Genomic DNA, 27,946 nt, shown 5'->3' on the forward strand with positions numbered 1-27,946 from the left:
GCCCACTTTATTATCCCTGCAGGAACACTTCAGGAAAGCTATTAAGATTTTGCCTATGACATGTCTCCATAATAGAGTTTTGGAAGCTCTGACATCAGCATAACAATCTGAATCACCCTAACTCAGAGTAAACACATTTCACGCTCCTTGTGTGCTTGAAATACTCATTTGATTCTATCAGCTGCTTCATCTAAAATTGAATTTTTTCCCCCGTCTAACAACTTGTCATACCAACAGTTCAGTGAAGATTAATCTATGCTCTGCTGGAGGTAGACACCTCATTTCGAAAACCTTCTGAGCAATTAAATGGTGTCACTCCGTCCTCTGAAGGGCACGACCATTCGCACCTGATTCTCGTTTTCTGTCATACTCTACTTTTCTTGTTGCTTTAGCAGGCATTTCACCAACATTCGCTACCGAATTATCTGCCCTTTTCCTCCCTCCCCATTCCCTATCTCTTGTTCTTTCTTCTACCTACCCCTGGATATTATCATTGGGATGGTGAAAATGTAGGGGGTACCTTGCACCCTTCAGCAAGGAGAAATGGGTAGCTTCCTGACTATTAAAGCATCATTCTTTTGAGAATGGTGTGTGTGTGCGCGCACATACATGATGTAAGTAAAGCTGGGCAATTATTTTTTTTGATGAATAGTTTATTCATTTATAAATGTAGTTTTAGGTTGACTGAAAATATTTGCAAATTTGACATGAATAGTTTTGATCAATTCCCTCTCCCTCCCCAAACTTAGATGCCATTCACAGCACAACTAGAGAAGGACATGTACAACATTTACCCCACGGGTTACAGCACTTACCCAGGATGTGAGAAAACCTGGGTTCAATGTCTCGCCAGGAAGTGGGGATTTGAACTTGGGTCTCCTGCATTGTAGGAGACTGCCGTAACCACATCTCGTTCATCCTGTTGAAGCTGTGCCTCTTTTTATAGATAATTAAATGATCATAGGAACAGGAACTTAGGGTCTCCCTTAGGGAGAGCCCTAATTACCAGCTACAGTGTCAAAGAAAATAATAGATAACAAATGGAAGAAAGGGGATGCTGATAATGACGAATATAAATCAGAAGCGAGGAATTGTGGAACATTGATTACTAGATGGAAATGGTAGGTTTATCAATAATAATGAAGAAAAGGCAGAAGTATTCATTAAATATTTCTGTTCTGTATTTGGGGAAAACAGATGATATAGTCACATCATATGATAAGATGAAAATATTTTCCATTCCAATAGTAACTCAGGAGGATATTAAAGAACAGTTTCTCAGGTTAGGCATTTTTAAATCTGCACATCCAGATAACTTGCATCCATGAGTTTTAAAAGAGCTGACTGAGGAGCTCACTGGACCATTAATGTTGATTTTCTATAACTCTTGGAACACTGGGGAAGTTCCAAAGACTCTAAGAAAGATAATATTGTGCTAGTATTTAAAAAGGGTAAATGGGATGATCCAGGTAATTATAGGTCTGTCAATCTGACGTCAATCCTGGGCAAGATAATGGAGCAGTTGATATGGGACTTGATTAATAAAGAAATTAAGGAGAGTAATATAATTAATGTCAATCAACATGGATGTATGGAAAATAGATCCTGTCAAATTAACTTGATTTTTTTTTTGGATGAGATTACAAGTTTGGCTGATGAAGGTAATAATTTGAAGGTAATATACATAGACTTCTGTAAGACGTTTGACTTGGTACCACATACAATTTTGATTAAGAAACTATAAAGATACAAAATTAAGATGGTGCACACATGAAATGAATTAAAAATTGGTTAACTGTAATGTCTTAGTAAATAATGAAGAGGACAGATCAATGCTACCGATTAATCTGGATCGCTTGGTAAGCAGGGCACAAGCAAACAATATGTGTTTTAATATGGCTAAATGTAAATGTAAATATCTAGGAACAAAGAATGCAGGCCATACTTACAGGATGGAGGACTCTATACTGGGAAGCAGAGACTCTGAAAAAGATTTGGGGGTGTGTATGTGTGGCGTGGGGGTTGGATACTTAGCTGAACATGAGCTCCCAGTGTGGTGATGTAGCCAAAAGGGTTAATACAGAAATAGGAGAATCTCAAGTAGCAGGAGAGAGGTTGTTTTACCTCTGTATTTGGCACTGGTGTGAGAACTGCTGGAATAGTGTGTCCAGTTCTGGTGTTCACAATTCAAGAAGGATGTTGATAAATTGGAGACAGTTCAGCTAGAAAACATGCCTTCTGGGGTATGTCTGCACAGCAGCTGGGAGGTGTAATTCCCAGGGTGGGGAGCTGTACAGTGTGGCTGTGGTAGCACAGCTGGCAGCTTGGGCTAGCCACCTAAGTACGTACCCAGGGATTGGGTGGATTGTACTCACGTGGCTGGCCTGAGCTGCTGCCCGTGTTGCCACAGTCACATAGTGATAACCTGATTCAGCTCCTTCAGTCTAACTTAACAAAGAGAAGATTAAGGGGTGTCTTGATCACAGACTGTAAGTAGGTATGTGGGGAACAAAGCATTGATAATGGGCTCTCCTGTCTAGCAGAGAAAGGTATAACAAGATCCAATGGCTGGAAGGGGAAGCTAGACAAATTCACTGGAAATAAGGTGTACGTTTTTAACAGTGAAGGTAGCTAACCATTAGAAAAATGTATCAAGGGTTGTGGTGGATTCTTTATTGCTGGCAGTTTTTGAAACAAGATTTTTTTTTTAAAAGAGGTGTTCAAACTAGAATTATTTTGGAGGAAATTCTATGGTCTGTTATGCAGCAGGTCAGACTAAATGATCACAGTGTTTGTTTTCTGACCTTCGAATCTGTGAGTTCTCTCTCTCTCTGGCCCAATGACTATTCCATGGGTGTCAGGTGAAGCCCCTCCCCCTTCGGGGAGGCTAGCCACGAGGCCCCGCCACCCACTGGAGCCCTGAGACTGCTGCTTTGTGGCCAGAGGAGCTCCAAACCACCCTCCCACACCGCCCCAGCCAGCCTGCCCAAGCCACTCTGGGCTGCTGGCCCAAGCACCGGGCAGCCCCAGCACCTGGCTGCCAGCCCCCCGCAGCTTCAGGAGAGAGGGGGAGCGAGGGCGGAGCCTTAGGGCAGAGTGCGGACAGGGCCACGGGTCTGTGTTAGGGGAGGCTTAGCCTCCCATGGCCTACGATACCCACCACCCATACACTATGCACTCTGATTATGAATAACTGTGAATTGCCAGTATAAGGTATAACATATCTTATTTCGACTTACCTCCCGTCCTCATGGCATGAGATCGACAGCCGCCGCTCCCCCATCGACTCCGCTTCTGCCACTCGCCCTGGTGGAGTTCCGGAGTCAACGGGAGCACGTTCAGGGATCAATATATCGATCCCCAATAGATCCATCGCTACCCGCCGATCCGGCGGGTAGTCTGGACTTACCCCAAGTCCTATCTTTTCCCCACCCCTGGCTCTTAACCCAAGTCCCATTCTCTTCACTTAGCCATGGCCAGTCTCCACTCCTCAGATCTCCTGTCCTAGTCCCAGTTTCCTTGCCTAGCCAGTTCTAGTCTCCCATTTCAGTCTCCACATCCCAGTCTCCCCACCAGTCCCAGTCTCCTTGCCCAGCCATTCCCAGTTTCTTGTCCATGCCCTTCTCCTTGTTCCCAGACTTATCCATTCAATCGATTTCCCTCTCCCTCTAATGCTCCTGGCCTCCAATCACCCACAGTGGCTGATTTAGAGTTAGTGAGACCCTGCACACAGCTTAATTTTTGCCCCCCCGACTCAGCCAATGGGAGCTGCAGAGTCGGCGCTTGGAGCAGGGGTAGCATGCGTAGACACACACGTTCCCCCCCACCCAGGGGCCATAGGAACATGCCATCCACTTCCAGGAGAGACGTGCCGGACGCTTCTGGGAGTGGCATGGGGCCATCGGCCATAGCATGCAGGCAGCCTGCCTGCCTGAGCCCTGCTGTGCTGCCAGCTGGGACTCAGGGGCAGCTTGTCAGATATTTGTCCTGCATTTTGGGGGCACCCCCTGTTGTTGGGGCCCCGTTCCACCACACGGTTTGTTTCATGGTAAATCCGCTCCGGAATCACCCCCATACCCACATTCCCCATCCTCTCTGGCTCACAGTCCCAGTCTTCATCCTGGGTATCCTCATCCAATCTCAGTTTCCTCTGCACCTCCTCCCTGGCTCCTCGTCCCAGGGGGTTTCAGTTCTCTTCCTGCACTTGGACTTCTCATCAGATCTGTCTCCTTGTCTTCCCTCCTCACTGGTTCCCAGTCCCAGACTCCTTGGCCAGCCAGTTCCAGCCTCTCCTCACACAATCCTAGTCTCTTCCCCACCTACTGGCTCCCAGTGCCCCTTCCATTTCCCTCCCAGTCTCCTCTTCAACTCCTAGTCCCAGTCTTCCTCCACCAAGCTTCTTGCCCCAAACACCAGAATTCTGGCAGATGGCTCCCTGGCATGTATACTGAAGGGCAGCCCAATGATCTGGTAAGCACAGCGTGTACTCTCTGCAGTAACCAGCCAACTCTGCCTGCTGGTGCAGGGTTGTCGGGGGAAGTGGAGGTGAGCTATGACCATTCCTTGTCCCTGACCCTTTTGAGAAGGCTAGAGCTGTTGGCAATGTTAACTTTCAACATTATGGCAGGCACTTGCTTAATGGGACAATGGGGGAAGGTTTATAGTGTCCTCTGTGCACCTCCATCTATGCACCAGCACAGAACCATCCATAATCTAGTTTATATGTGTAGTTTCACATTTATTCTGTAGATGTACTCAGATATGTCCTATCAAATATGCCCAGTTTTAACAATCTGCACTGAAAACTCAACCTGGAATGCCCCCCCCTCCAATAAAAAAAAGAGAGAGAAAGAAAAATCAGACAGTTTTTCCCAGGTCTTACTTTGTAACTAGTAATTAAGATCTTATTGTTAGAAATGAACCAGCAAAGCTGCCATTGATGTGGGTGCAAGCAGAATGCAGCTCTCTCTACCACAGCTGTATTGGCGCACTAGTTCTGAGAGTAGTCAAAAAAAAAAACCCTCTTGTTCTTTTCAGTAAAATCAGCAGAAATGACCTGAGCAGAGACAGGGAGTATTTGTGTGGTAAGAAGGTCCCATTAATACACACTCAATTCTTGGTCTACAACCCCACTTTACAAGCTGAACCCCTTAATATGTGTCTGGTTATTTTACAGTTCAAACTCCAGGTTCTAGAGAATTTATTGTGATGATTTGTCCCTTTACATTTCTAATGTCAGTGGAAATCTCATAGGAAAATGATATCCTTCTAACATCCTGAACATACGGGATCTTTTATTTGCTGCATTAAACATTTACAGCCAAACACACAATCTACACAATCCCTAAAGGTAATGAACTTTCTAGATCACACCTGTTTTGATCAGGATTTTTGCAGGTAAATTGTGGTGTTTAGATCACCGATTGAATCCGTTAGCAACAGCAAAGGAGGAAGTTAATGAAATTTTATCTCTTCTTGGTGGTAACAGGCAACATTTTTAGTCTTTTTTCCATTTGTCTATATGAAATTTTCACTAGCTTCAGGGATTCAACACAATGAAGAGATGAAGGAGAAAACTCCCACCTACCATTTGTACATGCCATAACTAACATCATGAGGAGTTTAGAAATCATTGATAGTTCTTCCAGCCAGCATTTGGGGTGATTTGCGTAGCAAAGTGTAGTGTGTGGCACCAGCCACGTTGCTGTGTCTCCAACCCAGCCTTTTGTTGATACACTGCTACCCCAATATAACGCGACCCGATATAAGGCGGGTTCGCATACAAGGTGGTAAAGCTCTGACGCTGCTCTGAGCAGCGTGTTAAGGGTGCTGGGCCAGGCCGGGGCCAAGGGGTTCGATAAGGGGCAGAGGGTTTTGGGGGCGGTCAGGGGCTCCCCCTCCCCCAGGGTCTGGGAGGCAGGAGCTGTGGGAGGGCACTTTTCTGAGCCCCGCAGTCCCAGAGTGGCCCAGGGGATTAGCGGGGAGCCGGCAGCAGCCCGCTCCGCTTCCCTCACCCCGGCCCCAGCCGTGTCACTCAGGGGAGGTGGCTAGGGGGAAGGAATCGCCCCCCCCCTGCGCTCACCAGCAGCGACAGAAGTGGAGCTGCCTGGCCCCAGCCCGCTCCACTCCACCAGCTCCCAGCCGCAGCGCTCCGCTTTCCACCGCAGGTGAGTACGGGGGGTGTCCTTTCCCCAACCTCCCTGCATTCACCGGTGGTGGGAAGCGGAGCAGCCCAGCCCCAGCCAGCTCCACTCCGCCAGCTCCCAGCTGTGGCACTCCACTTCCTGCTGCCGGTGAGTGCAGGACCTTTCCCCAGCCGCCCCCCAGCGACACGGCTGGGGCCGGGGCAAGGAAAGCGGAGCGGGCTGGGGCCGCGTCGCTCCACTTCCCGCCGCAGGTGAGTGCGGGGGGGCATCCTTTCCCCAACCTCCCTACACTCACCGGCAGCGGGAAGCGGAGCGCCATGGCTGGGAGCTGGCAGAGTGGAGCGGACTGGGACTGGGCTGCTCTGCTTCCTGCCGCTGCCAGTGAGTGCCTGTAAGGGGTGGATAGGAGTCGGAGCAGTCAGGGGACAGGGAGCGGGGAGTTGAGTGGGGTGCTGGGGGTGATTAGGGATGGGGGTCTCTGGAGGGGGCGGTCAGGGAACAAGGAAGGGGGGGCAAAGCAAGTTTGATATAACGCGGTCTCATCTATAACGCGGTGAGATTTTTTGTCTCCCGAGGACCACGTTATATCGGGGTAGAGGTGTACTTGATTTAAGTTAGTGCCATTATAGACAACAAACTTTCATCAGCAACTGTCCAGGAAGTAAACTAATTGAAATATTCTGCCTGTCTTATTCATCTACCTATATTCTTATAATGGCGTTCATCGCCATAATAAGAGTGCTATGTTCGATACCCAATACAGCAAATTCTGTAATCCGATCCAAACCCTTTTGACTACTCAGGAGGTACAAAAGGGACTGGAAACTGGCTGCAATTGGCCAGCAGAGAATTCTGCTGTTGGAAGGGAACTCTCTAGTGCAACTGGGTTCTTCACCGGCTGTCACTCCTCATTCCTGGTGTAGACACATGTTGGGAGTGGGCAGAGGGCAGAGAGTGGGTGTAGTGGAACTCTGCTTTGCTATGCCTATGCTTCACTAATACCCTGCAATGGTGGTGCAAGTCAGAGGTGCTGGGAAGCAGCTCTAACTCTCATCAGCACAGGAAGTGGCCAGGAGAATTAGGGAGCTGTACCCATCTCTCTGACTGCTCCCACACCCACACCTTTCACCTGCACTGAGTGATGCTCTGGCACTGAAAATAATTAAGTCATCTGTGTGTATTTTGGTGAGAGCCAAAAAACAGACCACCTGTGAACTGATGTCATTTTGAGTAATCATATTGGGCTACCCAAGACCATACCCTGGGACAGTTCTTTATGGTGCCTGTGACTAGCCAGTAATACTCATTGTCTAGGTCAGTGGTTCTCAAAGCTGGTCCCCTGCTTGTTCAGGGAAAGCCCCTAGCAGACAGGGCCAGTTTGTTTACCTGCTGCGTCTGCAGGTTTGGCCGATCGCGGCTCCCACTGGCTGCGGTTCACTGCTCCAGGCCAATGGGGGCTGCGGGAGGCGGCGCGGGCCAAGGAATGTGGTGGCCACCCTTCCCACAGCCCCCATTGGCCTGAAGCCACCGCAGCCAGTGGCAGCTGCAATTGGCCGAACCTGCGGATGCGGCAGGTAAACAAACTGGCCCAGCCCGCCAGGGGCTTTCCCTGAACAAGTGGTGGATCGGCTTTGAGAACCACTGGTCTAGGTGATAGCCCTCCTCTAATGTACATAAGTTATAATTGCACACTAGCTAGCTATCAGCCAAAACGGACGAGGGCCAAGGGAAAAGGGGCAGAAAATCTGGAAGATCACCAGATCAAAACCAAACCAAATGCTGTTGGTGAAGGATCAAAACGCTGGAAGAACCAGCTCCAAATCAAACTATCTTACTGCAAGGGACATCGCAAACCCATCACAATGATCAAATAAAGGGCATGAGGCTGTCCAGGAAATGGGTTCTGCTTTGGTTCTTCTACAATATGCATAAATAAATACCAAACCTCCCTTCTCCCTGCTCAAAGGCTCTCCCACTGCGGTCACTAAGGGTATATCTACATAGGGAACAAAAAAAAAAGATCCACCAAAGCGAGTCTTAGGGCCCAGGTCAACTGGCTTGGACTCACAGGGCTAACACTGCAGGGCTAAAAAAGAAAGCAGTGTAAAGGTTGGGCTTGGGCTGGAGCCCAGGCTCTGAACCTGTGGAGGGGGAAAGGTCTCAGAACCCAGGCTCTCTCCTGACCCCAGCCTCCACGCTGCTAATTTTAGCTCTGCAGCACGAGCCCCATGACCCTGAGTTAGTTTACCTGTGCTCTGATGCTCACTGCCATGTTTTGTTGTCTTGATGTACCCTCGCTGTGGGGTGATGTTGGGTCCATTGTGACATCCCCTAGGATACAATCTGGACTGTGAAACTGCTGTGTCCCCTTAACTGTCTAGCCTGAGGTGCCTTTTACACTGTTTTTCTGTCAGAGCAGCCACTCCTAGCCTACTGATGGTGCTTTCAGCATGCAAATTCACTCCCAGCTGAATACATCAATGCTCTCCCAGCCACTCATGAACTATATATAGGGTGACACCTGCAAATCTTCTGGTCCCAGTCTTGCACCCCAGGAATGTGTGTCTTGAACTGCTCAGCACCCCTCTGAACAGTGTAAACTCATTAAAAGTCCACCATTCCATCAGAGGGAATGATTATGCACTAGCCTTTGTTAACCTGAGCAGAGCTTTCCCAAACACTTCAAACAAAACACGTTGGTTTAGATAAAAGAATAAAACAAGTTTATTAACTAGAGAAAGATAAATTTTACGTGATTATAAGTGTTTAAGGCATAAAAGTGAGAATTGGTTACAAAAGAAATAAAAGAGAAAACCACAATCCAATTCCTAAACTTTACCAAGCTAAATAAGATTAGAGAGCAAGAAAATTTCTCTCACCCCAAAACTTTCAGCAGTCCATGCTAAGTGGAAAGCCTTCTAGTTAGAACCACTTCCCCCAGTTCAGTGATGGTTCTTTCAAATGATCTTGCTGCTGTGAGTAGAGATGGGGGGAGAAGAGAGGTCTAGAGGCATTTTTGCCCTCCTTTTTATACTCTAACTCCTTGTGCTGGAAAAGCCTTTGCTGGGTTATGAGGTCAGGCAGTTCCATGGCATACGTGAGCTTGCAAACCTCTTTCAGGTGAATTGTAAATTTCCTGTTTACAACTCCCCTGATGGTGAATCTCTGATTATGCAGTTAACATTTTCTCAATACCTGTTCTCAGTTCTTTGGTAAGTTTCTGAGGAATTAGTCTGTGGGCGTTCCCCAGAACTATAGCACATTACACAGTAAAATCCCATAGTTTCACATGTAATATTGTTACACACATCATAACAGTACAATGATGTTCAGCAGATTGAGTTTTCAAATAATATCTCACAAGGCATACTTTATACAAAATATAGTGAACATGGGGGTAACAGGGCAGGCAAGGAAGAAGGGTCTTGGAGCCTAGGCTCCAGCCTGACCACTGCCTGTACACTATTATTTTAGCTCTGCAGCATGAGCCCTATGACCCAAAGTTAGTTTACCTGTTCTCTGAGACTCATTGATATGGCTTGTTTTTTCTTTTGTGTTTTGCTGTCTTGACGTACCCTCAGTGTGGGGTGACATTGGGTCCATATACTTGCTCTGAGTGGAACTGGTTGAGAAATGAGGAGTGTGTGTGGAGATTGTTGTTGATAAAATTTTCCATCCAGCTCCAGTTTTGAAGGGAATTCTCTCCAATATTTAGCTGTTTTTAATTTCTTTTTCATCTATAAAATTCAGGTTGTCCCTTCTTGTTTTAAGAAACTGATTTCCCTTCAAAGGATCTCTTTGGTGAGCTTCCCAAGCAATTTATTCATATCCGCCTCCTCATTGCTCTGCCATGCACATAGTTATCTGTACTGGGAAGCAGCGTAGTCTGGTGATTAGATCAAGGGACTGGGAATCTGGAAATCTTCTGTACTTTCTCTAATCTATCACTCGCTGTGTGGTCATGAACAAATCTCTAATCTACAGTTGTGTCTTTTCCCTCTCCCACACTCCACCTGAAAAATGGGGCTAACAACACACACAGTGGTCACCATATATCAAATGGTACCATCCCATGTTATCGGAGATATCACAATATTTCCTTATATTTAGAATTGACAATAACTACAATACCCTAGATACCACTTATTGGTATTGTTCAGCAAACAATGATTTTCTTTAAATAACAACCACTCTGTCAACCAGTGTAAAGTACTTTGAGATTTTTGGATGAACACTGACATGTACATTGAAAGTACTTACTATTACCTGATAAAATAAGCAATTAACATTTCAGTTTTTGGTCACACTAGCCCAGGATTCATACATAAGAGCTAGGGCTCTTATACAAACCCATTGCAAATGTCACTCTCATCATTTCATGGGTGGAATCACCTAACTATGATTTTTATAAAATTATTTTATCAGTACCCTGTTAAAATTAATATATGGGACATAATTTAATGAATGTTCTTTCTCCCACCTGGAAAGACTGAAAGGCACACTGTGCTTTTCTTCCATCCATGCAAATAACGCAACTTCAGGAAATTTCATAGCTGAACTGTCTCCTGCATATTAGCACTTACATCCCAGATTTATGGATTTCCTTAAAATTCCAGACATTCTAAAGTCCCTCCTCTCTGAATCATGAGGAAGTATTACTGTTATTAATTAACAACTTCAATCCTTGGTTAGTTGCATTGTCTCAGTAGGACAAGCCTTTGGTCCCAGTTAGGCACATAAATTCCTTAGTGAATAGAGGGGGTTAATAGAAAAGAAATTTAAAAAAAAAAGAGGAAAATGTAGGACCCAATTACACAGTCCCCTTGTGCATTGTTGCTATTGGAGGCATAGTGATATCTGTTGTGTTTCACTGATTACTTCTGTAAAACATTACAAAATACCATTTCAGCAGGGACTGTAGAGGGGCCTAAAGAATTGAAACTAAACAGCCATTAAATACATTCATCAAAGTAGGCAGGTTAAGCAATAATAAATACGGAGCCAAGAGAATTAGTCTGTACCCCAGAGCATCTAAACAAATAAAAAGCACATAACAATTGGCATTGTTCTATAGGCTTTCCTCACCAACTCTTCTCAGTAATGAAAGGTCTTAGGGATCAGCGTTGGAATCCTTCCTTTCTGGCATTTGTAAGAATTAAGATGTGAGTGAGTGGGAGATTGCTAGAAGGAAATGTGTTTTTTCATTACTGCAGAAGGAATGGGAGATATTCTCTTCCTTCCTTATTGGTCTCAGCTACCTTCCTCCCACATACCCATTCTTCTTTTCTCAACCCCTGCCTCCGAGCAGAACATCCTACTTTTTTCTTAGGCTAATAATCATAACTGGTTAATCATAATCATAGTGCTAATGCCACGGCTCTGATCTGTGTTGGCCAGCAGGCCCTGTGCAGAGCTTGAATGCTGCAGAACTCTTCCTTCCTTTAATGTCTGAGATTGCTAAACTTCTCTAGCCTGCCTCAGTGGGCGAAGGGAATATGAACTATGAAGACTCTCCTCATTATCTCTTGTCATTGTCTGTTTCCTTCACTTATCAGAACGAAGAGCTCCTCAGGAGGCAAACATCCCAAGGTCCCTCTTAATCAAATCCTTTTGAATTACAAGAGCAGCTGCTGTTGCAGCACAGTTAGTTTTTCAATTTACCCTACTGTTGTCAGTAACTTTACATGACTCCTTGTTATCCAATCAACTAAACTGTTTATGACGATAAGGATCTCATCCTCTCCTGGAATATTTCCTATGAATATTCTAATCTCTTCCTGCTATTTCTTTGCTGCTTCCCCAGTTGCTACTGCTCTGTTTGGTTAAAGCCTGTCTAGGGAGACGGAAGACATTATTAAATGAGTCCATTTTAGAAATACGAGTACTTCTGAGTCTCCCTTCTCCTGCTTGTTTGGTGAGATGCTACTAAAGCAAGTGAGTACCCTCATTTGCAGGCTCATTGAAGGGTCCAAGAACAGAGTAGCTACAGGGACTAAACTTCCCTTCTGCCATTAAAAGTGATGCCTCCAGGACCAGGGAAAACATTTTGTGGTTTACATGTTTTGCGGTTTTTAACAAAAATGTGAATATTTTTTCTGCAAAAGTGGATTTTTGGGGGGCAAGGAAAGGTGCGAACACATTTCTTTTTTGTCAAAAAGCCATTTTTCATTGAAAATTTTTTTGACAGAACATTTTCTACCCTCTCGAGTTATAATCTGTTGGGCCATAACTTCTGAATGCTTAATGTCTATTTTAGAGGATCAGTGGTCAACACTGGCCATCTCAAAATTTGAACTATTTTTTTCCCCTTGTATCTCATCACAAAGTCCAAGCAACTGTTGCCAGATTTTCTTTCTCCTACAAATGCTTCAGTTGTTTTTCTGCTAAAATAAATAAAATGCAGAAATATAAAATCAACATCAGTCTTAGACCTACATTAATAAATCAGCATGCCCAGGCTGGAGATCATAAACAGCCCTAAAATTTCATATCAATGTGCACAGCTCAAAAACAGATTTAAAAAAAAAAGAGAGAGTCAGAGGTAAGTGGAAGAAAAATGGTTAGAAAATAGATGTAACTTTTAGGCTTCCAAGGTTATTTGTTTTTCATTGACTTTAAATTGTTTTAAAAGTGCTCAGGAGTCTCATTTCAAAAAATAATCACGGCTTTTTGCAATGCATAACAAAACACTCAACACCAATAACTCCTTTGCTGAGATAGTATTCCTTTTGCTGTGTCAACATAATTGATAATGGTGGCAGACAAAGAAGGATGTAAACACGCTGTAGCCATATTAGCACCTGCAGTTTTAGCAACACAGAAAAACGGATGATTTGATAAATACAAAATGGTAAAATGGATAAGGGAAAATAGGGTCAGGTTTCTAGGTGGGCGTTAAAAATTAGATAGTAAAATCTTTTGGGGGAATAAAAGGAAAATGCATTGAGAATGTTTGTTTAACATTTGAAAAAGAGATTTTAATTAAAGGGTTCTTTTTGCTGCCCCCAGCCATACCTCTGGGAATTATAGTTATACGAGGAGATTGTGACTTGGAGGCCTGTCGTATGTACATTGACCGGCTACAAGAGGTGAGTCAGTGAGAATTTCAGTTATTACTTATTGATTTATGACATACTTTTCTCAAATCTGAGTGTGTTACAGAATGATAGCTATAGACACAATGTATAAAAAATGCTTCACTTTGCTCGCTCCTGAAACTGAAACTTCTCAAGGGTGGGACATGGGAGCCATTATAAATTCATAAGCAGCACTGCACAATATTTGGAGGACAGGAAGCGAGAGAAAGAATACTCTATCAATTTAAAGCAAAGAAAGGAATGAAAGGTAGTAGGTGGATTGTATTTACTGATGCCAGAATTTGATCAGAACAGCAGGACACCCCATGAATCTTGCAAAAATAATGTGGGTCCTTCAATGAAAAGTAGTAGTTAGGATTAGGAAGATCTTGATTATTCGTGTAAGGATGGATAGATATGGTAGTGAAATAGAACTGACTATGCAAATGATGTAATATCTGTATGGAAGTGACTCTGCTCATATCTGTGGTAAAGCGATGAGCATGCCAAGTATGAACTAGGTATTTCCAGAAGCCTGTGTTGACTCTGAGGGGCCATGTAGTTAATTAAAGTGCTGCTCTTCCTCTGTGGACAAATTGTCTCCTAAGAGCTGATTAAATATTGCATTCTGTCTAGAAGACAGAATGTCCAAATGCTCCAGTAAGCAACAATCACAATAATTAAAAATATACATGTATTTAGGAACCAAGATAATGGATTCTCATGAATGTGATGTAACAGCTGTTACTTTATTTTTGCTTTCTGGTAGGTGTTTTTTAATCAGTCTCTCGATTATTTTTGTCCAAGATCTTCAAAAACAAAGGTCAGATTTAGGCTCCCAGGACCATACTGAGGGCACCAGAGGTGATGGCCCAATTTTCAAAAGTGCTGTGCATCCCACCACTCCCCTTGAAGCCAGTTGGAGCTGCTATAGTGCTCAGCCCTTTTGAAAATGAAGCTACTTATTTAGATAGCTAAATGCAGATTTAGGAGAATAAGATTAGGATTTATTTTTAAAATTTTGGCTAGGGTGTACATCAGCAAATGGAGCTCTTAAAATGCAAATAACATGTCAGGACTACAAAACAGAAGTGTGCTGTATCTTAATATGGAGACAGGTTTGGCAGTGATGACGCAGTGAGAGGATTTGGAGGACATTTCCCATCAGATTATAGATTACGGCCTACATTAATCGTGTTCTCAAAGCCCTGGGTAAAGGATGGAAAGTAGCTTCACTCGGCATGGAAGAGCCCCGGAAAGGAATTCTGACCCTGAGTTATCTCTGGCTCCAGTTTGTGAGGGAACTATCAGAGGGGTAGCCGTGTTAATCTGGATCTGTAAAAAGCAACCAAGAGTCTTGTGGCACCTTATAGACTAACAGATGTATTGGAGCATAAGCTTTCGTGGGTGAATACTCACTTTGCTGCAGCCCTTTACTGAGTTTCTCTAACTTCCCTTGCTTATGCTAGCTGAGTTCCACTGGCTAGCACATTGTGGGAGGAGATGGACTGGGGCCAAGGCTCACCCACTCCCCACCTACTTACTCACAGGCTGGGAAGTGGAAGCCCCACTAAGTGTACAATGACTCCCCCTCATACCCACACTTGCTATCTTGGCAGACCTCACAGATAGATGGAAGGAGCCTTATGCCTATTGACTCCCCTGTATTAGGACCAGTGGTGAATCTGCCTTTATGGTAGGTCACATCTTGGGCCTAGACTATCGGACAGAGTGCCTTTTACAATAAAAGAGCTCCCTGGAACTTGCTATTGGTACCATTATGCTGTGCCTTCACTGAGGTTAGGTTGTAGTAGACCTGGGAAAATAATCTTTGAATAGTTTGTGATTTCCTTATATTAAAAAATTATTCCAAAGTATTTGTTGAAAAGCATCTGTTAATAATTCTTGTTTGCATGAAGTTTGTTGTGAATATTCTAAATCAGAGCTGTTGTAATAGGGGGACACAGGTCACTTGGTATGTCATTGTTCCCTCTTAGGATGAACATATGGTAGTTCTTAGAAGTTCTTATATCCGCGGATGCAAATATCTTTGTTTGCGGATCACAGATCAGATGTAGATACAAATTTTGTATCCTCACACGGCTCTAAGAATTGGGTTTCTGGGCCAAACAGTTCAAAATGCAAAATTTGCTTTCCACAAATATCCTCAGTATTAACTTCAGATCCTCTGAGTGAGCGAGAGCAGCAGCCAGTAGAGTTATTTGCTAGAATGCTTATTGGAAGTGAGCACAAAAGAGTTGCAAACATGATGAAAGCTAATAGTCTAGAAAATGTGAATAAATAGTTGCAAAATTCTTGTGTGTTTTTACCCTGTTCTTAGGTGGAATTGCACATGCTAAATAAATAAATCGGGTGGCGTTAGTGTGGGCATCTCTTGTCTGGAGTTTGTAAATTGGTTTTGGATTCATTGTCATTGCCATTTCTTTTATTCTCACATTAGGACCTGCAGTCAGTAACTTCTACTACGCAGAGAGTTCACTACCAGGTAAAATATGAAGAACACTTCTTGTTTTAATTCTTTAAGATATAGAGAAAAATTAGTCTCAGCAAGGAGTTGATATGATGGTTGAATTCAGATTACATTCCCTGTATATGAAGCCAGACTTTGAATAGAGTGTGTTATCTTAGATTAGCCTTAAATTGCCATGTATCCCAAAGTTTGAGATGAGTTTCTGTATCCTCACAACACAGCCCCTTATGTAGCAAATCCTGGATTGTGGAACTGTTCTCAAAATTGTTTTGGGTTGGCACAACATCATAATGTAGGTTGTACTGCAACACTATTGCATTTTGTCTCAAATTAGTGTTTTGAAGAGTTTGTCCTATAGGACAAATGGCTAAACCTGAATAGATACTCTCACTTTTTCCGATAAATGGAACAATAATATAATATCTCACACAGCCAGTAGCCTGAAGTAACACAGTATGTCAGTGAGATTTAAAACAGCAACCCTGGAACATTTATAACCACTGCACGCCACACAGATCAGAGTGTGCATCTATCCCAGCTTTAAATTAATTCACACAGATACATTTTAGAAGCTGGTTGTCTAAATTGTGCATGCAAATCTTTCTTTTGCACATAAAACAGAATGCTGTGTGGCATGGTTTCCATTTGGATTTGCAATTTAGAAGGCCAGTTTTGAAAATTAGGCCTCCAGTATGTATTTCTTAACTACGTTGTCATATGCGATAACTGGGATACTGGGGTATTTTATATGGTTCTATATTAGGAAATGCTCTCTTAAAATTAATCATTCTGTCCGCTGCGACACATTAAAATTGAAAACAGGGATTTGAATAGAATATATCAATGGGACTACCCACCTGAGATTAACTTTATTGTCTCCTGCACTAATTTGTCATTGGCAATGGATTAGTAATGTGATAGAATCCAAACCGTAGGGCTCAAACCTGCAAGATGTTGAGCATCCTTTTAAGGGTTTAATGTCTCCAACTCCCATTGAAATCAGTAGGAATGGAGGGTATTAAGTACGTCACAGAAAGCACTCCAGTACATTGTAGTACAAGAGCATTATGGTTTAGGAACAGATTATTTTTTGAGGATCAGTGATTAGCTGGGTGACATAGACTCCAGTTAGACATAATCCCCAACATATGCCCTGAGCCCCAGTAGATACTAATAGAAAATGTACATTTGGAAAAAAATGATTTTGAAAGTTCTTTTTTGAATGGGTGTCTGTTGGTTCTGTTGTCCCCCTTCCAATTTCAACATCATACTGTTGATATTTGTGTTAGCCACTTCCAAGTACTGAGCATAAGAGCATTATACATTAGATAATAAAATGGTGAGAATTATTCCACTCAGCTCATTATAGAAGAGTCCACATCCAGAATTACCCTAACTGGCTGCTGGCTGCTTCACACAAAGGAACCAGCTGGACGTAAAATGCTGGACTACGTGTGTATGTATATGCAGGTACAAACTAGAGTAGCCAAAGTGTGAAATGTCAGAAATCATCCTCCCTACAGCACTGAGGTAGCTCTAACCCCTATAGTTATCTGCTCTGTATAAATGAATCACCTAACTGGCTCTGGAAGTGCAAGTCAGCTTGAAACCTCTATCAATACTTTATGATGTTTCATTTTGAATGGCACTGCCTTTATGTTTTGTCTTCTGTGCTTGTTTATCCTTGATTGTTCAGGCATCTGTGTATTCTCAGTGGGTTCTTGCTACAAACTGTCTTGTTAGGTTAATTTGGGGGCTGTTCCACATTTTGTTGGCAACCAACTATAAATTATGGAAAGGAAGAGAAATCAGGGCAAGAGCTTCAGCTGATAGAATTGTCTTCATATCTCACTAATAAGGTTTCACAGGCACTTTTAAATCTTATAAACATTTACATTTCTCTCTTGGGCTTCCTCTGCAGTTGGAAATGAGGAGAGTCAGCATAAACTCTATCAGTGAGCTCGCTGCAAATTCAAAAATTGCTGCTGGATTTTTTTTTTCATTCTGTTTGTTCCTCGGATATGTTTAATGCATATTCATATGAGTGATACCTGCTCATCCGGGTTTAGCTACTGAGGCAGGCCTGCCCTCGATTTCTGATTTCAGTTTCCACCTGGCAATATTATCCTTTCCACTGCATCTTCTGATAGGTTCCAGGAATCTATCCCCATGTCTGCTTCAGTTCCTCCTCAGACCATCTACCCCTCTGATATACATCAGTAACCTCAGATTCTTCCTCATTTACACCCCCTGCTTCTTTTACTCTAGTCCTCACCCTATTGTCAAACAGAAGGGTAAGTAGTAGTGTGCGCGCGCACGCACACACACACACATGTAAATCCAAAAAAATCCTCTAGGCCATAGTTTCCCTCAATAAGTTCTAGACACACAGCACACCCACTCACTCACACAAACAAATAAACTCTATAAACTAAGGATACTATTTCTCCTACAAGCTGAGGTGGAAGACAGATGGTTACTGTTATCCCTATTTCCAATTACTTGCGAGGCACTCAGGATAAGAGCTGAGTCAGTCCCGCTAGCCACAGATGTCAAGTTCCAGGGAGCTTTACATGTTTCCACATGTTTCAAACCTGATGTTTAGACCACTAAGCCAAGCCATCGCATAAGTATGCGCATAAGCAGAGTGGGGATTTTCTGCTTTCCTTCTCATCATGTCTCTTCAAGGACTTAAGTGTACAGTTGTATTCAAACATAGGGCAGTGGATGCAAGAAAGGAAATATATGGTGACAAAAGGAGGGAAGGACAGATAAGCACTAGCAATAAATGAACGCGGGATTTAGAGACGCCAGTAAAATGCAAGTTTGGGAGTGAATTGAGACAACTTTACTTTTTGGGGAGTAGAGGTGGGTATAGGTAATATGTGTAAGAAGTTTTTCATCAAGTGAAACTTGTAGCAATTCAGGCAAAAGTTTGCTGCTGGGACCCTAGCAAAGTGCCAAATCTTTGAATGTACTGAAACATTGTATAAGTTGTCTGGAGCAGCCTTTGCTTTTTTTTCATGGATAGTCAGGAAAGGAAGCCAATAATAGATGGAACAAATCAAACCCAGAGGCAGAAGCTAATAAGATGAATCTTACAAATGCTGGTAGGCTGCCAAGGAAAGTTGTTAACAACTTGCAGTTGCCTCGTGCCAAACTAATATGCATCCACCTGGCTGAGAAACAAAAGACACAGTCCATCAAAACATTAAACACTAATCATGGGAACAGCTTATTGTAAACAATGCCTAGAGAGTGCAAGCACTCTGCTGACCAAGAATAACGCAGAAGCCAAGAATGTGTGTATGTGTACAGTACTGGAATAACCCTATTACATCTCCAAGTGTTGAGGAAGCATCTAATACCTTTAGATAAATGAAGCAGTGCATGATACACACTAACATATGGAGATGTGACTTGTGATTTGATCAACCATTTATCTAGAGTTTAGCTGAAAGTACAACCTCATTCAGGTCACTCTAAGATTTTCCCTAGGAATTTACAAATAAACCAACAAATTCTTAAGCATCCTGATTTGCACAGCTCTTCAACCTAAGGGAATAGAGAGATGGAAACACCACTTTCCTTCCCACTAGATTCTTTGGTTTCTTCCAAATTTTGTTCAATGCTTGGATATCCAGGTGACAGACACCTTAGAAATATCTCAGATAGATGGAAAACAAATAATCATTTGCAAAGCAGAAAAAATAAAACTATCCACAGGAGAATAAAGGTTATTTCCACATTTCTAAATGAAACAAACATTGGTGAGTAAATCCACAAAAATTAAAAACTATTAAATAAGCAAAGTACTTGACAGTTTCTGTATTAAAGCTCCAGATGTGTTATTTGTGCACAATAAAGGGAAACCGTCGATTATGTTACCTTCTATACCTAATACAGCTTCCCTCTTGTGTATTAAGCAGCCTCATTCTCCTCCTCCAAATCAGCTACACATTTTCAACAGTGAAGGTAATAAATCACTGGTAATTACCTTTACCTAGGGGTATGATGTATTCTCCATCATCTGAAGTCTTCAAATCAAGGTTGTCTTTCTAAAAAATATACTCTAGCTCAGTGTTTCCCCTTCTTCTGGGGAATAGTGGGTTGTGGGAAGGTTGGAGATGGGTTGGACCCAATGTGGAGATGAGGTCTTGGGTGGAGGTGGAGAGTGAGCCAGCTCCACACTCACCCTGCAGCAGCAGCACCTGTCTAGTGGGGCTGGGCCTAGCTCCCTGCTGTGGGCATTGCAACCTGGCATGCAGGGTTACAGTGCCACTCACTCAAATTTAGCCCAGCTGCCCCTCATCATGACAGAGTGGTGGCGGGGCCACACCTGAGTGGTGCTATGGTCTCATGTACCAGGTGGCAATGCCCAGAGCTAGAAGCTGGGCCCAGCCATGTGGGACAGGAGCTGCCACTATGGGGAGAGCCTGGGGTGTGTTCACTCTCCTATCCCCACTCCGGCGCCTTTCCTCTGCACTGGGCCCTGAATAGGGTGGACGGTGCTTCTGTGAGAGTTCAGTACCCCTTTTGCAGGGTAAGGAGAAGGAGGTAGCAGTGGCAGAGGAGGAGAAGGACGCTGGCCTGATTTGGGGCCTACAAATTTGGACCCTGAGTGGGTCATAAAAAAAGACAAGATGCAGCTGGTGGGTGGTCTTCCTGAAAAGTTTGGAAACCGCTGCTCTAGCTCCAATAGAAGTTAGATGTTTGATGCAAGAATTGCTAGGTGGAATTCCATGGGCTATTTTTCAGGTCAGACTAGAACATCATAAAGGTCCCTCCAGGCTTTATAGTCTGTGACTCTCTAACTCGCTTTGTGGTGCTGGATCTTTAAACAAAAAATAATTGAAACAAAATGATTATCATGCTGTGGTGTCCATGTAAAACATTGTTTTCTCAAAGGGAGCCTTTCCTCCCCTTTGTGCTGTTCTCAATCCCCATTCCCTGCACCCTGGCGCATACCCACCATAGTTCGTTGTCCTTATTTGTTGTGCATTCTAATTTAGGGCCAGATTCTGCCCTGATTTACATTCCATGCAACCCTACTGGACATCTCTGCTGTAGATGTAAATCAGAGAAGAATTTGGCCCTAAATGTACAGAAGTTTGGGTGTTCACTTATGACCAATTGGACTGAGTCATCTCGTATGCTGGTAAATCATTCAGCACAGTGTTGCAATCAGCTGGCCGGTTGGTCTAGTGGCATCACAACATAGCACCATATAGCGGATCAGAGTTTGGGTTCTTTGCTCCCCGGTTCAGATGAGATTGAGAGTTCTGCAGGGCCGGTATGTTCAGCTCTTTGGTACTGTTGTGTGCAGGGGAAGCCTCATATTTCTCCTTAGTAATTCTCCTCTGGGCAGTTCTAGTAGTGGTGTTGGCAGGCTTCGAGAGGCATCTCTCTTTAGCCAGAAGGATGGTTGTGTTAGTGGATTATTATTTGTTCAAATGACTGTGGCACCCAAAAGTGCTAATGTTTCCAAACACAGAGGAAGACAGTCCCTAACCTAATGAGCATATAGACTAGAAATATGAAGATAGATGGAGGGAAGGGGACAAGGACACAATGTAAAAGCACTGTGATCAGGGTAAAGACAGGCGTATAATGGCATGCCTACACTGCAAAAAATAAAGTATGATATTAACCTGTGTTACCTAACTGGGGTTAAAATAGCAGTGAAAACAAGATAATTTGGGATTTAATTCAGATTAGCACTTGAGTTCAACCCCAGGCTGCCGTGCAGGATTTCACTTAAACACCCGAACCTGAGTTAAAAGCTGAGTTGCTGTGTCTTCACTGCTATTTTAACCCATTAGCTAACCTGATTAAGAACACACCTATTTTTGCAGTGTAGACATAGCATTACTGACATGTTTGTTTGTCTCCAGTGTCTGTTTTTAGACCCCACCCATTTCAATATTCATGATCGTCTCCACCACCGTAAATGAGTATTTTCAATCTGACATAGTAGGCGATTTAGCTAGTTTTGTTACTGGACTTTTGAGAATTCTGAACTGAAGGGAATGGATACCAAAGGATATGACTGGTGTTGGCAAAGAAGATGGGTTTGCACATAGGAACTGACAGCTAGAAAAGTGGGACTAGGCTAATTATCTTTTACCTTTAGGATAACGTCAGCAAAGAAAAATAAATGGGTAAATAATACAGTTTTAGACAAGAGGTTTTTTTAAAATGTTCTTTCTCTCCCCCGCACCCAGGATCAGGAAGGTTCCTTCCCACGAGTACTTTCTGTTCAGAGGCTCTCTCCTAGATGGTGCTTCCTAGATGGTAAGTGTATCTTCTTCTGGCGCTATGATCAGGCCTTGTCATTGATACACATTGAGAGACCAGTATTTCCAAAACTCTGAGTGTAAAGGCCAGGTGCTGCCCTTTGCTGTGCGAGGCAGGTAAGAAGGAGAAGGGTGCCTCTTTCCTTCTCAAGAGCAGAGCAAGACCTTTCTCTTGTGTGTGGCTAGAGGCCTGGCTGACTAGTGTGCCTGCTGTGGCCAGCAGCACTTAGATCAACACAGCCTGTGGCAACCCACAACAGTGAATTTCCCATCCCGGGTTGACAGACCTACTGCACTAAAAATATCTGTGTAGACAGTGCTTTTAAGTTGCAGATCAGGCTCCAAAGCCCACTGCCATCCCTAGGCTTCAGAGCTGAACTCCAGCCCAAGCTGCAACACCTACGCAGCTGTTTTTTAGTATGGTAGAGCAAGCCCAAGTCTGTCAACCCATGGGCTGTGTAGATGCACCCCCCTCACCGGCTCCTCTTTTTGAAAGCTGCACCATAGGGTGACCAGATAGCAAGGGTGAAAAATCAGGATGGGGGTGGGGAGTAATTGGTACCTAGATAAGAAAAAGCCACAAAAATCAGGACATCTGGTCATCCTAAAACAGCATGTTGTTCCTGGCTGTACTTTGCCCTCAGTATGGCTGCATCTGTTCATAGCAGGTCTTTGAAATTGCCTTTGAAGACAAGTTTTGTTGTTGTTGTTGGTTTTGGTTCATTTTTGGTCTTTTTGGATTTCAACTTTCCTCTGCAATGTTGAAAATTAAAACACAGCAGCAAAATGCTACTGCATAAAAACCCCAAAGTGAAACTATCAAGTCTGTAGTTTCGTTGCCCAAAGTAAGTGCCATGCATAAGGTAAACAGATAGCACAGATGGTGAAAAACAATGTAGACAGTTCAAATGCTTTCAGTTTTAATAATCTAAGCTGCTTTCATAAACAGAACTTTTTTCCTCTTCACCTTTGCCATGAACAGACTGCAATTTTCTTGAATTTATTTTCAATTCAAAATTATTAGCCAATTATTTGATCTGCAGCTTGTTCACAAGCATTTTGATTTATTTGATATAAAAATTGAGCTGATATGGTTGGACACATAAATCATATGCTATTTTTTTTGTTCCCTGAATGAAAGGCAACTCTTTGTATTAGGTTTCTGGTATGATTGTCTTTTATTACAAATCTGACATTTGCTTTCCATACTTGTGCATTATTTTCCTAATATTTGCTGTTTCAATGAAAATTCTTGCCAATAAAATCATTTGCTGGAAATGTTAGCAGAAAGTGGGGAGAAACAAGAGCAGATATGAATATGGTCAGAACAAATAAATTGTTCAGCAGTATCTGCTGAGCACTATTAACAACACAGGCAAAGACTTTTACTTGCCTCCTTTGTAGGGTGCTTTGAGATCTACTGATGAAAAGCACTATATAAGAGCTGTGATATTATTATTATAAAATATATTAAACTTCACAGTGAGCCTTAAAGTTCACTCTGTGTGTGTGATATTGTTTGTGATTGGATTTTTTAATAAAGTACCGTGACCTTTGTTTTGTTAAACTCTGCCTTTAAAATCTCCACGAGTCCTCATGAAAAGCTGGCATGACTCCTCTAGTTGCCTTTACTCAAGGGCTGAATTTAGTCAATCTACATTGTGGACTCAGTTTTGCTCAGATCTCTTTCTTTAACACAGCTCTGCTGTTTCCCTTTCTTGCAGCAACTTCTGCGGATCGTTTTTACCGCATTGACAGATCTCAGGTAAATTTCCACCCATTTACTGTTTCTATAGATCTTTTTAAAGCATTGTCAGATACAGCTTAAAATGAATTATCTGTATTTCTTCCTGTGTGTCTTAAAGTTCTGCTGATGCCTCATGAAAAACTGAAATATATTTTGGGCCAGATCCTCAGCTGATGTAAATTGACATAGCTCTACTGAAGTCAGTGAAGATGTATACCCACTGAAGATCTGCCCTTCTATCTACAAACAATTTGATGTTCAAATAGTTTTCTCCATTCTTCTTCCTTATCCTCTATTTCTAAGGACATATGTGTGAAAACAGAATATTTATCAGTTTATCTTCTGCTGTTTATAGCAAACCTGAAAACCTAATCTTCTGTGTATGACACTGGATAGCAGTGGAACTATGGAACTTACGATGTTACAAATTGCGAATTATGATTAGAGCTATATAAAATGCGCACAAAGAAACAGAAAACAATTATCAAACTCCACTGGTCTCAGGTATTATTTCCAAATTGAGTGTGAGAATAATTTATGACCCTGGACTTGCTTTTTAATCAGGTTGAGCCAGTTAATAGTTTTGGATCACAATCATGCAACTGTAACACACTGGGCAGGTGTGTCTTTGTCCCTCTTCTGGACAATGTGAAAAAGTCTCCTGAGTCTGCTACTGTCTCCAAGTTGATGGAGATGGTCCTGTAGCTTTTGCAGTAGAGGATCATGCTTGTAGACCAGAGGTCCCAGCTTCAAGTGCTGTGAATCATCTGAGAAGGGATGTCTTTACACAAGTTGCTGTTTTGACAAAAAGCCAGGTGACTGCTTGGATGAGGTTTTACTTTAAAGTTTGGAGAACCTGAAACTCACAAGCAGGGTGAAGTAAAATGTTGGCTTGGACCTCTAGGGATGTGATCCTACCGAGTTTTGCACAGCTTTTGTCATGATGCTATAGATGCCCTTGGGTTTACTCTCTCCCTCCTCCCCCATGTCTCTTTGGGGTTGAAAGTGAGGATCCATGATGTTTCCACTGAGCACAGGATTGCAGATTTACTCTCCCTCAGACTTGCATTGAACTTCCCAGAACCTTCTTCTATGTCTCCAAGGAATTGGAAGGAGAGGAACAGTGATAATAGAGATGCAACAACAAACAAACAAACGAAATAAAATGGCTTGGGAGAGTTCCACCAAGCTCTGAAATGTTTTTCTGTCCTAAGGTCAGTTCTGGCTTTCCGGGCAGCCCTCAATCCTGAACACTGGCAGGAGTGTCTAGCCACAAATGTCAGTGTCAGCAGTCTCTGTGGATTTTTTAGTTGTCTATTGGGAGGTGTTGCTCAGTTGTTGGTGGAACGTAGAATAGAGACCAATGGAGACAAGGTGGAACCAGCCTTGTAAGCATTGTTACGGAATGGATACTTGCTGCAGATGGAGGGGGAAATCCTGCAGGATGGGCCAGTTTTCACCTACCTTTCTGATAGCCAGTTTGGCCTCCTGACAGATTGCTGGTGACTCATTATTGACTCTCTATTTCATTCTAAAAGGAACATTTGCACTTTGTGACGGAAATTTCTCAGGACGAGATTTTTATCCTGGACCCAGAGCTGGTGATATCACAGCAGGTGGGGACGCCGCCGGGAATGCCTGATCTGGTAGTGGAGCAGGCCTCTGGGTAAGCATTTCCTTTCCCAGGCTGGGCTCTGGCCTTTGCAGCTTTTCCAGGAGTGGGCACTTCCCTTCCTGCACTCCGACGGTAGGAAGAGGAGAAGGCAGATATTAAAGTAAGGAGTTGGGTAAACAGATCCATTGATCAAATTACAAACTCTTTCTCTATGGGGCTTAGGTTCAGATACTGGTACATGGGGTCTTAAATGGATCTGTGAACCTGGGTGTTACAATTAAGTGTCTCCATTTCCCCTTGTCCCGTTGATGGCTCAATATATGCTCACACTGAAGTAAACCCCACACTCACTTCTCCCAATGAGCTATGTAGGGTTAATCCAGCTTGAAAAGTACTGCAAATGAATGAGTATAAGGGAGCTTCAAACTGGAGAATGAAAAGCAGCCTCTGAGGAATTCATCTCTTTATTTCTTCCTTGTGTTTTTAGAATATCGGATCGGTGGAACCCTGCAGTCCGAAAGCGGATGCTGAGTGACAGTGGCCTTGGCAAGATTTCCCCGCACTACGAGGTACCTGACAAACAAAAGGACGCCAGCCAGACACACATGCTGCAGTAAGAGCCCTCTGCATTTCTCTGCTTGATGCTGCACCGTCACCACCACGACTGACAACTTTTAGTTGGTCTTTTAAATTGTAGTGGGTTACAGTGACAGGATGAAATGGAATCTTTCTTTCTTTTTTTTTTTCCCACTTCTTCCTTGTGCTTCATCCTCTTTCTCTGTCTGTTGCTTTTCCTTTCCTTTCTTTATCCAGCTTTCAGTCTCCCATAGTCTTAAAAACATTGGTCCAGATTTCCAAAAGTGAGTAGTGATTTTGGATATGTCAAAATTTGGCTGCAAAACTGGAGGCACTTTAAAGGGTCCTGGTTTTCAGAACAAGCTGAATGCTCAACCTCTGAAAAAAGCCCCCTTTAAGGTGTGTCAGGTTGATCACCCCAAAATGGAGGCACGCCAAATCACTAGTCATTTTGAAAATATAGGCCACAGCTTCCAAGGGATCAGAGCCAAGGTTAGCATTTTGGGGCAGGCCTGTTAGACAACTTCTTGCTGTCCCACTTCCACAATGTAACGGCTTCCTATCCACCATGATCATACCATGACGTTCAGGGCCAGCTTAAGGATTTGGGGAGGGTCAGTGAGATGATTCTTTAGGCTACACCCCAGACTTAATTGACTCTCATTACATAAAAGGTGTGTATTTGCATGTGCATGTATCTTTCATTTTCCCCACCCTCTCCACTTTTTTCAGAAGTGGAGCTGCTTGTTCCTGTTGGTTGAGATTTTTCAAACACTAATGAAGGGATTTAGACACACAACTCCTATTGAAACTTAAATGGGAGGAGGCTTGCTGAATTCCTTTGTTAGTTCTGAAATTCTCATCTTTTTACTATAGCAACTGATTTAGATTGATTTACATCAATTCTCCTTTACATTTCATGTTGCCTCCAATCGGGGAGGTGGGGGGGGGGGTGGAGGAGATAGGGAGAAAAGCCAAGTCTGCCTGAGGAAAGAGCAATTATATATACAGATCACACAGACCTTGTTATAGCCTGACTTTTAGTTAATTCCTGTCCCTTAGATCAATTATATGTGTACATGTGAAAAGGGACTGCCACAGTGTCCATTGGTTCGTACTCTGCCCTGTCGTGGGGAAGATTTTGGTTCAGTTCTTGGCCTTGATCTTGTGCTCCCCAGAATGATAGGGATTGTGAATATTGCAGAGGGAAACCTAAACAGCTTGGGAGAGTCTGCGGCTTTCCCCAGGCCAGAATGTAGGGCCTTAAACTTGAGGCACGTGAAGCAGAAAGAAATTAGAATGATGTCATGTAATTCCTGGCCAAGTGGAATAAAGGTAATTAGGTGTGAAAAATGTTCTGACTGCTGTGAGGACAGATTTTGTTTAAAGTGATATGTAAAGAAACATTTGCATAGATACAACAATGGTGTTTATCACAGGGATTCATTTATTGCAGGTACTGATGGTTGTGCTGCCTATTGTTAAGGTTACCCGATACTTCCAATTATAGAACCCTGTGTTCAGTGGCTTAGAACTTTGTTAAAGTTTAACTGTTCGGGCTGGAATTTTCCATAACAGGAGTCTGCCTCAGATTAATATTTTTTGAAAATTTCAACTAAAACAGTTCAGCTTTTTCCGAGACCGGAGATGATTAGGGGAAAGTACTTTGTTTTGCCTGTTTTTACAAAAAAATCTTACGACTGTTTCATTGAGATGCTCTAGCTTTGGATCAGGGACTTGAAATTTAGTCAGCCTCGTTCCAGAGATGTGCCTTTTGCCATTTCCATGAAAATTCACTCAAATATGGCCACCGTATAAACCTCTGGAAAATTTTCATACATGCTCAGTAGAGACTTGTTAGAGTCTGGCAGCTACATTATCTGAAGATTCTGGCCATACTGAGCATGCTTCAATGCAGGATGCAGAGCAGGACTTTTCCTGTGATTGCTACTTCTGGTGGGAGTAGGGGCATTGCAGTACCAGGCATAAAGAACTTAGA

General features: G+C 43.1%; 1 protein-coding gene across 1 annotated transcript in view; it reads left to right on the plus strand.

Annotated features, from left to right (window-relative positions):
- DGKI (diacylglycerol kinase iota) overlaps positions 1-27,946 on the plus strand; it is a 293,207-nt gene that overhangs the window by 210,086 nt on the left and 55,175 nt on the right. Inside the window, exons 22-27 of the mRNA XM_045001907.1 lie at positions 13,155-13,234; positions 15,684-15,728; positions 21,938-22,007; positions 23,734-23,774; positions 25,295-25,422; positions 25,859-25,984. Coding sequence (XP_044857842.1) covers positions 13,155-13,234; positions 15,684-15,728; positions 21,938-22,007; positions 23,734-23,774; positions 25,295-25,422; positions 25,859-25,984 — 490 coding nt within the window. The remainder of the gene's footprint in view (positions 1-13,154; positions 13,235-15,683; positions 15,729-21,937; positions 22,008-23,733; positions 23,775-25,294; positions 25,423-25,858; positions 25,985-27,946) is intronic.

This window comes from Mauremys mutica, chromosome 1, assembly GCF_020497125.1.
Source record: "Mauremys mutica isolate MM-2020 ecotype Southern chromosome 1, ASM2049712v1, whole genome shotgun sequence".
NCBI classification, from domain to species: Eukaryota; Metazoa; Chordata; order Testudines; family Geoemydidae; genus Mauremys; species Mauremys mutica.